Source organism: Struthio camelus, chromosome 1 (genome assembly GCF_040807025.1).
Source record: "Struthio camelus isolate bStrCam1 chromosome 1, bStrCam1.hap1, whole genome shotgun sequence".
Taxonomy (NCBI): domain Eukaryota; kingdom Metazoa; phylum Chordata; class Aves; order Struthioniformes; family Struthionidae; genus Struthio; species Struthio camelus.
In genome coordinates this window covers 98,098,732-98,113,524 of record NC_090942.1, presented here as the reverse complement: position 1 = coordinate 98,113,524, position 14,793 = coordinate 98,098,732, and the positions used below count along the sequence as shown (strand labels likewise).

The following is a 14,793-nucleotide window of genomic DNA, read 5'->3' as shown; positions in this document are numbered from 1 at the left end:
AAGAACTCATAAATTTCTTTGTGACTAGGCTTCAGTGAGGTGACTTTGTCTGTGGTAACTAACAGAATAATAAGGCTACCAAAGCCCAAGGGAGGATATAGAATTTCTTCAACACATGAAAATCCAAGACCAAGCAAAGATAGTTTAGGTGAGTTTATCCATACATTAGACTGAAAGGATGAGGAAGGTAAAAATTTGACAAAATCTTTTTCTACAAAATGTGAGCAAGAGATAAGAAACTATTCCATATTTCTGTATTCTTCCTTATCGGAAATCAGATTCTAGCCTTGGCTGTCTCCTTTCAGTGCAGAGGCAGCTGCTCACCTGGATTGTAGGTGAGTTTAGTGGATGATCCAGTCTCTTCCTATCCTATATTAGTCCCCTGGCAGTTGTAACGGTAGGTGCAAGTCACACATTTTACAGTGAGGTAGCAATTTACTAGCTCAGTATTACTATAACTGTAGGTGGTGGCCCCTGAAGACTCTACAGGTAGAGTTGAGTTTTTTCCATTAAAACAAGGTTTAGTGTGTTTGACAAAAGTAAAGCTAGTAACTTTACATGAATTAATTAATTAGGGAGGGGCTTGGTTGTCTGGGACAGAAGTACTGTTGAATAACAGCTCAAAAGTATGTATGCCAGTATAAACAGAATTATGTGGACTCCTGTTGAGAAAACAGTTCATCAGAAAACAGCTGATGTTGAGAAAACAGTTCTGCTACTGTCTGATGTGCCTTTTCAGAATTGTCTAGGATTTCGGAAAAAAAAAATCAACTACTTGCTAGAAAAGAACCTGGCTCTTATTTTTCAGATGCTAGTTTTAACATACTTTACTTTTCGCTCTTTGAAGTGTTTATACTTACAGAATATTTTGTACGTATGTATGTAAGATACTAAGCTTTAAGATTCTAAACGCTAAACTCCTTCCACAGGCACAATGCATTCATCTACAAAAGGAACTAATATCTGTACAGCAGCCAAAGGGACTCCTACTGGCGCAACAGAAGAAAAATGCAAGAATTTGTAGAAACAGTGAGAAGGTAATCCACAGTGTATGAGAGGCAGTATAAGAATGCTGAAAAGTTGCTTTGTTCCTTAACTTGAAATCAAGTAATTATTAGTGCAAGAGCTTTCAGCTGTTTATTGGTGGTGTTTTTTATACTGGTGAGGCTCTTTATTGGAAGCAAAGGAAACCTGCTTTTTTTATTCCCAGAGTCTCACATGTGTATGTGGCTGTGCAGGTGAGGTGTGGCTGTTGCAAGTGCCAGTGAGCTGCTGGGAGGCAACCAGGGAGCGAGGTGCAGCGTCCCCCTCAAGCTGTGTTAGATGTGCTTAGAGCAGCTGCACCAGGTGTCTTGACAGCTTGAAGGTGCAGGAAGGGGGTCACTATTAACTGCTGAAATACTAATCAGCCAGTCAATCGGCTCTAGTAGTAGAAAGTCATGCTGTGGGCATTGTGCTTTTCAGGTGCTAAAAGAAAACAAAGCCTGACTGCTTTTATTTGCTAGAGCTTTAGCTTTAAGCTCCTTACCAAATCCTGCTTTTTGGTAACTAAAGTCTCCTAAGAAAGAACACTGCTGTTTGTTAACCAACCATACAAGTTGTGTGGTTCACTTCAGAGGTGTGTGATTAGAGCATTTTTGTAGTAACAGGTCTGCCTTTTTTTTTTTCTTGATGAAGAAAAAATCTCAATGATTAATGAAGGTACATCAGCACTAATGTATCTTTGAATCTGCTTTTGAGAGGTTACAAAATAGGCCCACGGAATGGTTCCAATTAGACCTATTTAATATGACTTCTGATGCAAAATTTATAATCATTCATGCATTTGCAAAAACTGTTTTACATGCATATCACTTATTTGCTACATAAAATGATTTTTATTTACTAATAAAAATTTAACTTTTTTTGCCTTTGTTTCAGAAAGAATCATGTAACAGAATAATCCAACTTGGAAGAAGAGCCTTCCTAAATAGAAAATTAGATTCTGGCACTCAGGCCATCGGAGAGCTAAATCTTGTGAAGCTGCAGCATGTTCAGGAACAAGGCAAGTGAACTGCAGATACTTTACAGGCAAACGTAAGACTTCATAATAGTACATAAATAAACTGCCTGGAAAACAGGGGATAGTGTAGAAGATTTGAACAATTAGAGAACGCTCTCTTGAGGAAAGACATTTCTATACCATACATTCACTGCACTGCACTTCATTCTGTTTAAGTAGAGGTATTTTTTCTATTGCATTAGTGTGAAACTTGACCTGTAGACTCCCACTTCTCATTTAAATTGCAGCCTGGCAATTCTGGATGCTGTCCTGCTGAAAGCCATAAATGTTGTAAAAGGGCTAAAAGTATCAAACATGATTTTGAGTTTGTTTTTAGCTAGACCGTGGTAGACATTACTTTTAATGATTATACTACAATTTGATGTTAGAGTTGTTTATGTAATCATGCTAGATGAGTTCAGCATGCAGGCAGAAGTATGCTTAAGTGTTGTTCTAGGCTTTCACCATTTTAATCTGACTGTAGGTAGGATCTGTTCATCGCGTTTCATGTGCAGCAGTGTTATCTACATGTGGGTAAAGAAAAGGGCGGGGGCAGGCTATTCCTTTTTCCTTTTGCAAGGGAGCACAGCCAGCTGTTGGTATAAACTTCTGGGTCTCCTGAAAACTGACCTGAAGTTTTATATGCCTTTTTTTCAGATCAGAATTTGGTTGCTGATCACGTGGTTTCACAATCAACTGTTGTACACCTCTCAAACTACAGCGTATTTGAGTGCATTGTAAATAATTGTGTTAAGTCTTACCTAAGAAAAAGTTTGAGCAGACAACTTACTTACTTACTTACATACAAAGCTGATTTTTTTTTTTTAGTTTGACTATCAATCATGTACAGTAAAAGTGCCTCAATGATAGTGCCCTTACACACATGCGTATCACTCCTTTTCAGTATGTACATTGCTTAGATGTTTTAATGGTAAGCGAAATTTGAGATGTCTAAGATTAGAGTGACAAGTTGGTTCGTCCAGCTTACAAAGTGAATCCTTTGAACACCCAGGGCAGGACGAGGAAAGCGTACTGCAAGCGTCCAGTCTGCTCGTAACGTTACAAGAATGATGTTTCATTTGCCAAGGACCAGACTAAGCCGGTTAGTTAGGATCCAGTTTTAACCTCATGTTATTTGCAAGAAAGGACTAATTGTGTTTTTCCTGCTTTAGGAACATCACCGTAGTGCAAGAATTACGATGAAGAAGTGGAAAGCTCTGAAAACAAAAGCACCTTGTTCTGGACATGGAAAATATCGGTGGTCTGGTTAAAAACTAAGCTAGCAGCACCTCCGCCAGTACTGAGATGGCTGACCAAGGTGAAGAGGTCAGGTGGTCACCGCAACTGAGCAATGCAGTAGACCAGCCCAGAGCCTGCCTGCCTCATTACAGTCACAGCTGGGGCAGCTGTCTCTGCTGTGCCTCAGCCCCTCCTCAGGCAGCGCTCCGGAGCCAGCAGGTAACTCCAGGGAGTAAACCTGTAAGCACTACTTAGCCCTGCAGCAGATTCCAGCTACAAGGAGTTTTGGTAAGTGTCTTTTTACTACTTCTAATGCTAGGTGGGCGAGGGAGGAATCAGTCTTCTCTGGGTGGCTGCTGTGTATGCCTACTGCCAGCAATAATGTCACAGCAAACAGTGTAGCGTCACTCTTCGAGGTAGGGCATAACACCCACTATAGTATGCTAACTGATAAATATTGCCCTTGCATTTCCCAACGACAAACTAATTAAAGACGGTGTTAAGAAATACAAAGATATGGAACATAATACGTATGTACAATTTATTTAAAATACTTTAACATACATTAAAAAAACCCTCACTATTTATACAATCTAAGTTCTAGCAACATATACAAATACTGAGCAACTACAATATGTGCTGAGGTAAGAATGTACATTCTGGGAGAATACTCAAGCCATTTTCATTCCAAACAAGGTTGAAATGCATTTTATATCTGTATTTTTTTCATATGTAAAAGAAAGAGACTCATTAAGTGTACCTATGCTTGTATTGTACATGGGAAAATGCTAATCTTAGGTGTGTCATATGCAGCTTACACTTGTGAATCAACGTTTAGCAGTTCATACATTTTATACCCAACTCCTATGTATTCAACCGTATCTCCTTACCCCTAATAGATAAAATGTTCAAACTTAAAAGCAGGGAGCAAAGCTTAAGACCAACTCCTTTCATAAGAAGAACTAATATTCTTAAACAGCCATTTCAGTCAACAGTTCACACTGTTCAGATAATGAAACTGTATTAAGGTTGCTTCAAAAATAACCCAGTCCGCTGTAGAGAAACTGTTTTAAGTCTCATACCATCTTAGCCTACAGTGTACCTGTAAGTTATACCATACCTGACCTACAGTAAAAATTAAATGCAGGTTTCCAAGAGTCTTATTTTTCCTGCCTCAAACATATCTATTTATTTCTATGGCAGATTAGCCTAAACAGGTATGGTTTGATAAAGCAGGCGTTTCTTCACCTGGCTAGAAACAAGTCACATCTTGACGCAAAGAAATAACCTTCCACCTCTTTCTTTCAAATAAAATCAGCTCAGTTAATTTCAAAGTCATAGTTACTACTGATGGGTAAGAACAATGTTAACATTTTTAAGCAAAACTACAAAGCTTGCAAACTAGCTTTCTCAGAGTAAGTTGCAATAGTATCAAAAAATACAACTATAGGCAGGAATTTCCTTTTCATGAATTGGTCTTGTATACCACCCCTTACTTGCAAATTCACAGTTAGGCACTAGACACCCAATTCTTAAAAAAAAAAAAAAAAAAAAAAAAATCATTCTCATGATGGAAAAATTGTAGAAGTAGGCTTTAAAGAAGTACAGCATATGTAATAATGTATTCTAGATGTTGAATAGGCCACAAATAACGTTGCATTACAGAGTTACAGCTTCTGTGCAAACAAATTTTCAAGTGGTAAGTTAGAATACTGTACTGGTATAAGCATGTAATGGCAGTCATCTTTAACAATATTTTAGTTTCTATTATTTGGATGTTATCCATCCAGTACATGGACCATGGGCAGTAAACAAGGCTCACTTGAATTACATCACAGAAAAATAAAACAACAACAGTAAAAGTCCATAAAACTGGGCTAACGTATAAGTAAGGGTTTTCACATTTGTAAGTTAATTCAGCATCCTCCCAACAGTGCTGTTACAATAAAAATGGCTTTATTTTTAAGAGCTTCTTCTACTACTTGTTTAAATTAAAAAAAGCTGTGCTTTCTTTCTAACAAGATAAAAAATGGCAAGTGTGAGATCCAAATTCTTTTCATTTAGGTGATCACCTAGATAAAACTAGTCTATGTTATCTCAAATGAAAACTGCAGTGTCCTCATAGTAGAGGAAACTGGAACATTCAAAGGTTATATATGCAATTAAATGCTTCTGTAATTGATACACTTTGAAACAAGCTGCATCTCTTGCAAAGGTTTTGAAATCCTTTATACTTCTAAATAAGGAACAATCATAAAAAAGAGCCCTAGGGCCAAGTTTTCCATTTGTGCTAAAATGTACCATATGTACTAAATGCGTGTATAACAAACAAACACCAGCGTTACGCACCATTAGAATACTTGTGTGCTTCCTTATGCACGCACAGAATTATATACATATCTTTCTTTGTATATGCTTACATCTTAAAACACACAACAATAGATATTAACTGACGGGATAAAAAAAAAAAAAACACACCTCTCAAACTTGGTCACCTTGAAGACCTGGAAGCTTCTTTCTTGCAGACTGACCGCTTGGGGAAGTTTGAGTTCAAGGCAGACACTATTCAGAGTAGCCTTCACTTACTTACTTACTTACTTACTTGGGAAAACGTGAAAGCAATTGTCAAGTAGTTTCCTTTTAAGACTTAGTCTGTGCCTACTGTATCTCTAGAAAGGACCAGGACCCTGCTGGAGCAGGGAGGTTAGACTAGATGATCTCCAGAGGTCCCTTCCAACCTCCACCATTCTGTGATTCTGTGAGCAGATGGAGAAGAATACAAATTGCACAGCTAGAAGATTCTAGTTTTAGAAAGATAACCAAAATGGTAGGAAAAGCCTGTGAGGAACACACACCTGCTGATTCCTAATCCCGTGAACAAAAGTTGGAATAATGTAATTTAGCATCAAGGCCACTTTGCCAGGAAGGTGTGTGGGTTTTTTTGGTTTTTTTTTTTTGCCATCAGTTCCCAACAGTGTTTTTTTTCAAAACACTCTCCCAACACTTTTTTTTTTTTTTCCAAAAAAGGTCAAAGTTGTGTGGCTATTTTATAGGGGAAAGTGAATTTTAGAAGCTATAGTGCTTACATATAGATTTTAGGAGATTCTTTTTTTTTTAAGGAATAGTACCATTAGCAAAACCTATATTATTGACCTTCGTACTTAAAGCTGTTTCTCCCAATTTATAATTCACATCTATGTGTTGCTGATGTTAACCTTCAAAAGTCTTTCTCTCATGTCTGACAGATTATTGTACAGTAGTAAAAAAGTCAGTCAGTCAGTCCATGGTTTCTCAGGAGACAAGCTGTAGTTATAGACCTCATACCTCCAATAACACATTTTTTTGGTTCAACTGTATTATTTAAGACAAATAATATTAATGTGATTAAAAAGAAACTATGAGCTTTTAGGAGCTGGCTTTTAAAAACAAGCCACTTTTGCCGTCATCCTGCCTTACGCATGAGCTAACTCAGTTTGTCTTTACTCCCAGTAGACTGGGGCATGCTCTGTGGAACCTGGTACACCAACTCGTCTGCAGCACCTGGTCCCGGCTGCCCCTTTGGTGTATCGTACAGCGCCTGAGCTGATGAGGAACTCTCTGTCCTAGATAAGAGTTTATTATAAGTTCCTGCTAGTGGTGGAGCTTGATTCCCTGCAGCTTTGAAGGTGGAAATAGAAGAAAGAGGTGTGCTGGGGTGACTGGACATGTCCATGATTATTGGCGTTGCATATTCCGGTCCAGTTATAGGTAGTGGTTCGGCATAAGCATGATAAACTTCTTGTATAGGTGAATTGTAAGGGTCCAGATCAGCGTAACTTGCTTCTTTCCCTTCCTCTGGCTTAAACGTTGATCTCTGATGGAGCGTGCTGACAACTCCCCCTACCAGCGGCTGAGCATACTCTGTGTAACAAGCCCCAACAAAACAAAATACAAATACACTTACTTAATGGAGAGTTTTTGTGTGTTTGTGTGTTTGTTTTTCCAGTGGCAGCGCATTAAATAAATCCTATGAACAGCGTCACAGAAGTTATAATCCTAGATCAAACCACTGGGCTCTCTCTGCTAGTGCCGGGTGCTTCAGAAAAAAAAATACTCAGTCCTAAGCTGCTGGATAGCTTCTGCTACAAGATCCTGATTTCTCAAGTTTGTAACGCTTTTTCCCATGTAAGCTGCAACTTCCCATGATGCAAGTCTGCCTCAAAGCAAACTTTTTTTTTTTTTTTTTTGAAACTTGCTTCCCTGGAAAATTTGAATTAAATGAAATTATCCTGGCTGCCTTTGGCTCACATGTGGTTGGGGCTAGCAGGGGGAAAGCAAGCCTACACATGGTCTGCTTAGATGTTTTAGTTTGACAGGTAATTGAATAACAAAAGCTGGAGGTGAGAAAATGGGCTAGCTGGGTAAAAACAGAAAAGCTGCCAGCCAAAAAAAAAAAAAAAACCTGACTGACTGGTGTGAAGCCAGAATGCTTGCATGTCTGCATATTTCTGCCATCAATGAGTAAACACAGCTCCAAAGGCAGAGCCAGTCATCTTCCTCCAATGACTGGTTCACCAAGTAAATGGCACATCCTATTATGAGTAATTCTTCATTTTCCAAATCAAAGGGATGGTTTAATTCATACAATCTTTGCAGGAAACCAAATGACTTATTACAGATTTATGTGTAAAGATGATGTGATGAAATTATTTTCAGTGCACGAAACCATGGCTAAAGAGCCATTCAGCCCTTTATGAGTTTTAAGAACAACTACAAGCAAAGAAACTGAGTTACTGCGTTTACTTGCGAAAATGTCTATCCATAGCACATAATCAGTAAATTAATACATACTTCCATGGTGCTCTGAGAACAGATCTGAAACAGGCTGTATTTTACAAAATGTATTTATCAGTAGAACTATTAACTTCTGCTCTATTCGCCAAAACAAGCATGCAGCCAAAATTCCTGATTTTTTTTTTTTTAAAGTGTTTCATATGTATTACGTAGCCCATAACAATAATAAAAAAATACCTGCAGACTCTGTCTGTAACATTGCTGGGACTTCTCTTGGTCTTAGACGACCAATTTCACTGCCGCTATAGCGAACAGGAGTTTCTTCATGTTCTGCTGATTTGGTGGGGAGAAACTGCTTCATTCCTTTCCACCACCCTTCACGTAGATTTAAAAAAAATAGTAAGAATGCATATGTCCTGTGTTGTAAGCTACTGAAGAGAAAGTGTTTTATACTACTGAGATTACTTTGTAGTAGCAGGTAAAGAAAGCAATTACCAGTATTTGCATGACCAATCAGGAGAGTCAAAAAAGACAAGACAATGTTTAACAAAATTTGAAGCAACCTGTGAGAGGGGTCAGAGAGAAGGTCCACAGAGTTGTTCAACATTTTCTGAAATTGCATTTGGCTGAATTTATAACAGACTTGCATACTGAACAGTCATATTTAAACAATCAGGAAAAAATCCCGCATGTCCATTATTAATATTTAAATACAGGATATTTTAACTGTAACATTCTAATTTAACAATGCTGGGAACTATCAGATGTGGACATATAATAATAAAAGTGAGGTCTTTAAAAAGATTTCTTGCCTAAAGGATAAGGTGTATAAAACTGTTCAGTAAACAAATGCACAGATGTGGACTACCACAGTGGGGACAGGAAAATGAAGCATAGCCAGACAGACAGTAAGAACCCAACTGCTGCACCAGGTCTTTACACTCTAGGCATAAGAGTTCTCAAAGGCACTTGGCAAGTGCTGCTCTGCAGAAGTGTCTGGTCTCAAGTTAACAGGGAACAAGAGTGCAAGAATAGAAAAAAAAAAATCTACCTAAAAGGGTATTCAAGTAATCCCATATTCTTAATTAGGCAATGAAGATAGCTAAAACTTGACAGACCTGCCAGGCCAAGATGAAAGGCTTTTTTTTTTTCCCCCAGGAGAAAAAAATACCAGCTACTCATTATTAAATGTGTAAAAACATTCCTTAGAAATGAGTTTTTCCCATCTTGTTGTAATTAAGAGGCTCTGAACTTTGTTTATTAAAAGAAATCTGAAGCTGTGGCTCTGACAGGAGAAAAGACATCTATTTCTGAAGAAAATTCAGAGACCCAAAAGTACAGTCAAGTCTGCTCAGAAAGGAAATTCAGAGTTCACTCTGCTACATTTATGATAACCAGACAAAAGTTTCTGCAAGTGGAACATATCTATGTTACTGCAATTTGAAATAAATACATATTAAAGCAAGAATGCCAAGTAAAGGATTTTATAAAACCATTTTGTTACCTGCACGATCCCAGTAAGGCAGATCATAAGTGCCTTCAGTCTTTTTCTTGCTATGAGAGAAAGAAAAGGGAGTATTTTAGCTAGTGTGCTCATCAGAAGATGCAACTGTCCCCTTTGCTGTAACTGGTGGTCAAGTTTAAGTTTCAAGGCCGAGCACCAATAACCTGGCTTTCCATTACCAGTCTGCTGCTACTGGAAAAATCAATGTTCAGGAAAAGCCCTTTCGATGAAAATAGTTAGAGAAAGCAGTTTTCATCATGCTAGCTATTAAAATGAACACTTCCTCACAAACAGAGCACAATTCTGGGGAGGAAAAAAAAAAAAAAAAAAAAAAAAAAGCCTTTCCAGAAATGCAGCCCATGTAGTTCCCATAGTAATACATGCAAAATGTTACATTCCCACACACCAAATTAACATTCATTTACCGGTTTCTCCAATGCCACGCACAAACCAAGATAAGAATCAGAGTAGTGAAGACCATCACCAATACTGGAACCAGAACTGCTGCCAGTGCCACATCTGAAAGTCATTAAACAAAGTGGTATAAGACAGAAGAGCCTCTCATCAGTCAGTTTTTAGTTTGAAAATTACTTGGAGAAAAAGCATGTCATTTTCTAAACAGTTTTATAGCATCTAGCACACTGGATCCCTGGCTATGCTACCCTGTTGGATGTGCCTACAGTTTAAACATCAATGCATTAACACCTAGCTCTTCTACATCTATGCACCGTAAGTTTTTTTTTTTTATTATTGGAATCAAAGTTTGTTTTGACATAAATAGATTTTTTTTTAATACTAAAAAGATATAGTTTATTATGAATAAAGAAAAGCAAAAGAGGCCAGGAATAAGGCAACCACTTAGGTTTGAGCTTCCTATAAGAAGTAAATATCACAATACTGTCATAATTAATCACAATTAATCTATGCGGGGTTTGCATTAGACATGTAATGCATGACATTAGACTATCCTGTCTGCAGCCCTCCAAAGGACACTTCATCAATGCCTACATTCGCAAGGCTCTTGCTCTCTTTCTGACCGTTTTCTTTGATAAGCAACATGATGCTGCCAGACAATGTGTATTTCAAACTTCATGCCAACATGACTGCTCTGTAAAAGATTAGCTATGTCAAAAGTGTAAGAAATTAAAATAACGAAGCAGTTACTTCTGATTAGTTCTGAAGGGAAGTCCAAGTTGCAACTTTTCCTTTTGATGAAAAATCTATTCAGTAATTAAAAGCTGACCATTGTTTGAACAACAGTTTTGAAAAGGGACACTTAGTATTTGTATCTCTTATGAAACTGGGTTTGTTTCTGCATACAGTATACCTCTGTACATTTTTATCATAAGCATCTTTAATAAAACAAATATTTAAAAAGTGATCATTTGCTATAGTATATAACTGCTTACGTATATTCAATGTACTATAAGGAGTTCTCACACTTCTGCTGCTTAAGTTTGGATACCTTTGGTTACACTTGGAGTCACCGTGGTGTTTTTTATTTCAGGTGTGAAAGTTGTTTTATCTGTCTGCAGCGAAGTCTTCACTGAATTAATGACGTCATCACTGAAGTCGTTGTCGTCGTTCTGAGGTGTCGGAGGCACGGTAATTTTTGGAGCACGGCCTTTAGAAGAAAAGTACTTATAAAGGTATGTGAAGTGTCTGTTAGTTTTTCACGTTTCCTTTTCAAGAAAAGCGAAGTGAACCCATTTATTCTAAAGCTTTTGTTCATGTTACGTGATGAAGAAAAGAAGAAACCGTGAACCTATAACAAGGAAAGCAAGTGACGGATGTCTTTTGAAACACTTATTTTCAATCTTGTCTTGTTACGCTTTAAGGGGATGTTTTCCAGGACAAGCCTCATAACTTCAAAAGAAACACAGAAGTACCAGTTACAGAAGGATCGCTCAGTTAAGAACTGTATTTTTTTTCCCCCCTCATTGAAAGTAAACCCACAAAGTAATCTTTACCAACGTATTTCATTGCGTCACAGATTTTGTCTTGTACAACTGAAAGGCTTTTAATTGTCTTACCAATACTAAACTGACATCCAAGGAGTTCCACTTTCATTGCAATTTTCTGGTGCCATTTTAAGGGGTTAATCCTAAAAAACCGTGCAATAATAGGTGGAATGAAATTGTTGCGAACTTCCTGGTAACATTCAGTGTTCCCTTGAAATATCTGGAAAAGAATAAAAAAAAAAATGACAGACTATGTTATAGAAATGTAAGTACAACGAGTTCTTCAAATATAGGAGGCAGCTGTGACCATGGAAAAGCAGGAATTACCGGTGCCTTCACACCCTGTAATAGTTTAAGCATGGTCTGTTTTATGAATGAGTATGGTATGTAATCACACTGCCCTCTAGTGGTTGCTGTCCACAAAGACTGAACTGCAAGCAAAATAAAAGGACTGAGGTTAAGAATTTAGGATCTCTAGTTCACATTCTCACCTGGAACTATTCAGAAAAGGGAGCAGAAATTGCATGAAGGAGGAGCTAAGGCTGATCAGTCACTGCTAGTCTTTGCTAATCAAAGCATCGTTGGTTTATTATGGAGACACAAAGAACTCCTCATAATTTGACAATACAGAATTGCTTTGTCTGGTTGAAATTTGTAAACAGATAGTCACTGCATGATGCAGAGCAGGCACATCTACAGACTTCTGGCCAGCTATAGGTTTTTCACTGAGCTGCTTAAAACAGAATACAGAAGACTAGGCCAAATACTCCATCCAGCAAACCATTCCATTATTTCCTTTCGGAGGACTCTGGTTCAGTATTGTGTCTTTTAGGTCAGAAGTGAAGTGTCTTTCCATGTTAGTGCATAGCAGTTGGGCTTCAGCTCTGCAAACACAGGTCTTGGATCTTACTGCAACACAGACCACAACGGAGGGGGCATAATGAATGAGTGACATGTTTATTTTTAAAATAACAGTATAGATTTTGCGAATAATGTCCAAAACTGCAGTGGAATTATATAGTACAGAATTATGGCACTTACTTACCTACACAAATGTGAAAAGTAACTATCATAAACACCTAGGATTTTTCTGCTCACTCACACCACTTGATAAATATTAGAGCCCCTTACAACTAGTAAGGGCAATCATTGTATGGCACAGCAGCTGAAGCTTCTGCATAAAATTGAGCAGCTAGAGTTTTAACACACTTCAGTCAATTCCTATAGGTGTTCCATACTTTATATACAAAATTAAATATTTTTGTTATTGCACTCCTGTGTAAAATTTTAAAATCTTTTTAACAGAATAACTGCAATATCAAACAGGTTTGAAAGTAAACAGTTATTCCAGGCGACCAGCAATTCAAAAGCCAAAAACTCCAACAGAACCACCTCAGTGGCCTTTAAGGGATTCATGGCTGGGCTCCCTGATATACCCAATGTGTCTATCTCCACTTTCAAAAGACGCACAAGCCCTGTGAGTACCACTTACGTGCAAGAATTTTGGTTTGTCATTACATACTCGGTAAGTGTCCTTATGTTTGAAAGCACTGACTGATCAAATAAACGTATAAGCAAATGCAGAGAAATGCAGAGAAAAAGAAATTAAAATCTAAATGCAATATTTCATGTCGGAGCTGTATTGTTTTTTTCTTCATCTCAAATGAGTTATCAGCATTTTTATGTTTAGGTATCCAAATAATGCTACCAAATGAACTGCTAACCCATTCATGATACCAAAAGTGGCGATATTAAAAATCTGGGTACAATTGAAAGTGGTGGGAAATGCAAGGTATTTGCCTCAAAAGCATATATAATCTGTATTCTTCCCCAACTTATTGCAGTTTAGTGTTACAAGTAAATGGCTCTCTGTGACATTTGTCATGTTTTTGAAAAGTACTCTGAATTTAAGCTTATTATTATGCTTATGCATTCCTATAATGAATGGAGACAGATTAAAGGGGGGGGGAGCAAATCTAGGCTGTTATTTTGGAAATAGTAATACAAAGCACTCTGCAAAATAGTCTGCATGTCCAAACATTCACAGTCTAATGAGATGTGACAAGAATAGAAAGACAAAACACTGGGTTCCAACTTACAGCAACTTTTCTACGTATGAAGGTGATTATTATTATTATTTTTAGGCTGACAGGTAGCTACAGCTCACACCAGCAGATTATTTCTTTTGGTAAAGATGGAAGTGAGACGCAAAATACATTGATGACTCTCTGAGAGGACATGCAGAGTCCAGACTGCTGTACTGTATTCTTGTTTGTGCTGTATCATGTCAGTTACCACTACTAAAAGAAGGCACAAGCAGCATCTGGATACTTCAGCAACAAATGCAAAAGTCAAATAGAAAATCTAAAAGTCTGTGTCTCTGATCTTCAGTAGCTGCCCAACATTGTCTGACAGTAAGTCTCACTCAGGTTTCTAAGGATGAGCATGGAAGAGTGAAGGCAACCAGAATCATTAATGTTGGCTACTGTCTGTAAACAAGATCAACAGTAAAGTAATTCTTTACTCCAGGCTTTTATTATGACCAAGCTTTTGATGTCAAGTGTCAGGATACTAACTCAACTTTGCCTGCAGTTCAGTATTGCCTGTTCATTTGGTTTTAGCATAAAAATTTGCTTCTGAGCTCAATACAAACAGTGCAAGTTTACTGATGAGAAATCACTTTCATACTCCATTTATACTCAAATGCCCTACAAATGCCTCTGTGCTTTTAACCGGATCTGTTCGACACAGTAATGTCGACCTGTCATCTCTCCCCAATTCAAACTTTCTTCTGTTTTACAGATAAAAACGTTAAGAAAAGGACTGCAGGAAAGCCTTAGGAAAGCTTCCAGTCTCCTAAACAACACAGACAACCATTGTTTGTCAGTTTTGATCATTTTTCAGAAAGCAATCAAATAGCAACTCCTCATTTGTCTGATGCGCAATTACATAAGACTCAAACAGAGAAAAATTGCATATGCATCTAAAAGCAAAGCTATCTCAAATGAGGTCAAGTCAGACAGAGGAAAGATCTTCTATCCTAAAGTCTTAAACATTAACTGTACTGATCTCCCTTTTTTGCGTGTAACTAACGTCAATATTATTTTCCCTCACAGCTGGTACTTTTTGTATACGTACTCATCTTCATACATTGTACATAATGACATATATAGTGCAAAAAAAAAAAAAAACCTGTTACCTGTAATTAACCTCCACTTTTTTTTTTTTTCCCCCCCACTTCATGAACGTGCAAGAAAAAGAATATGCTCAGACTA

The 14,793-nt window shown here is 37.6% G+C and overlaps 2 protein-coding genes across 15 annotated transcripts in view; one reads left to right on the top strand and one right to left on the bottom strand.

Moving 5' to 3' along the window:
* Positions 1 to 12,995, top strand: part of LOC104144240 (cell cycle control protein 50C) — a 40,416-nt gene extending 27,421 nt beyond the window's left edge. For 5 of the 12 annotated variants that reach the window (XM_068960254.1, XM_009675134.2, XM_009675136.2 and 2 more), the window contains 5 exons: positions 930 to 1,037; positions 1,921 to 2,044; positions 3,214 to 3,568; positions 11,065 to 11,206; positions 12,824 to 12,995. The gene's annotated coding sequence lies outside the window, so the exon portion shown is untranslated. Of the gene's footprint in view, positions 1 to 305; positions 398 to 929; positions 1,038 to 1,920; positions 2,045 to 3,213; positions 3,569 to 10,179; positions 10,287 to 11,064; positions 11,207 to 12,823 lie in introns of those variants that run through there. The other 7 variants (XM_009675133.2, XM_068960309.1, XM_068960339.1 and 4 more) reach the window with 5 other exon arrangements.
* DCBLD2 (discoidin, CUB and LCCL domain containing 2) overlaps positions 3,798 to 14,793 on the bottom strand; it is a 46,735-nt gene continuing 35,739 nt past the window's right edge. For all 3 annotated transcript variants that reach the window (XM_068960210.1, XM_068960190.1, XM_068960200.1), the window contains 6 exons: positions 11,591 to 11,738; positions 11,023 to 11,181; positions 9,983 to 10,076; positions 9,558 to 9,607; positions 8,291 to 8,428; positions 3,798 to 7,180 (listed from right to left, as the gene is read on the bottom strand). In XM_068960210.1, coding sequence (XP_068816311.1) covers positions 6,744 to 7,180; positions 8,291 to 8,428; positions 9,558 to 9,607; positions 9,983 to 10,076; positions 11,023 to 11,181; positions 11,591 to 11,738 — 1,026 coding nt within the window. In that variant the 3' untranslated portion in view covers positions 3,798 to 6,743. The remainder of the gene's footprint in view (positions 7,181 to 8,290; positions 8,429 to 9,557; positions 9,608 to 9,982; positions 10,077 to 11,022; positions 11,182 to 11,590; positions 11,739 to 14,793) is intronic.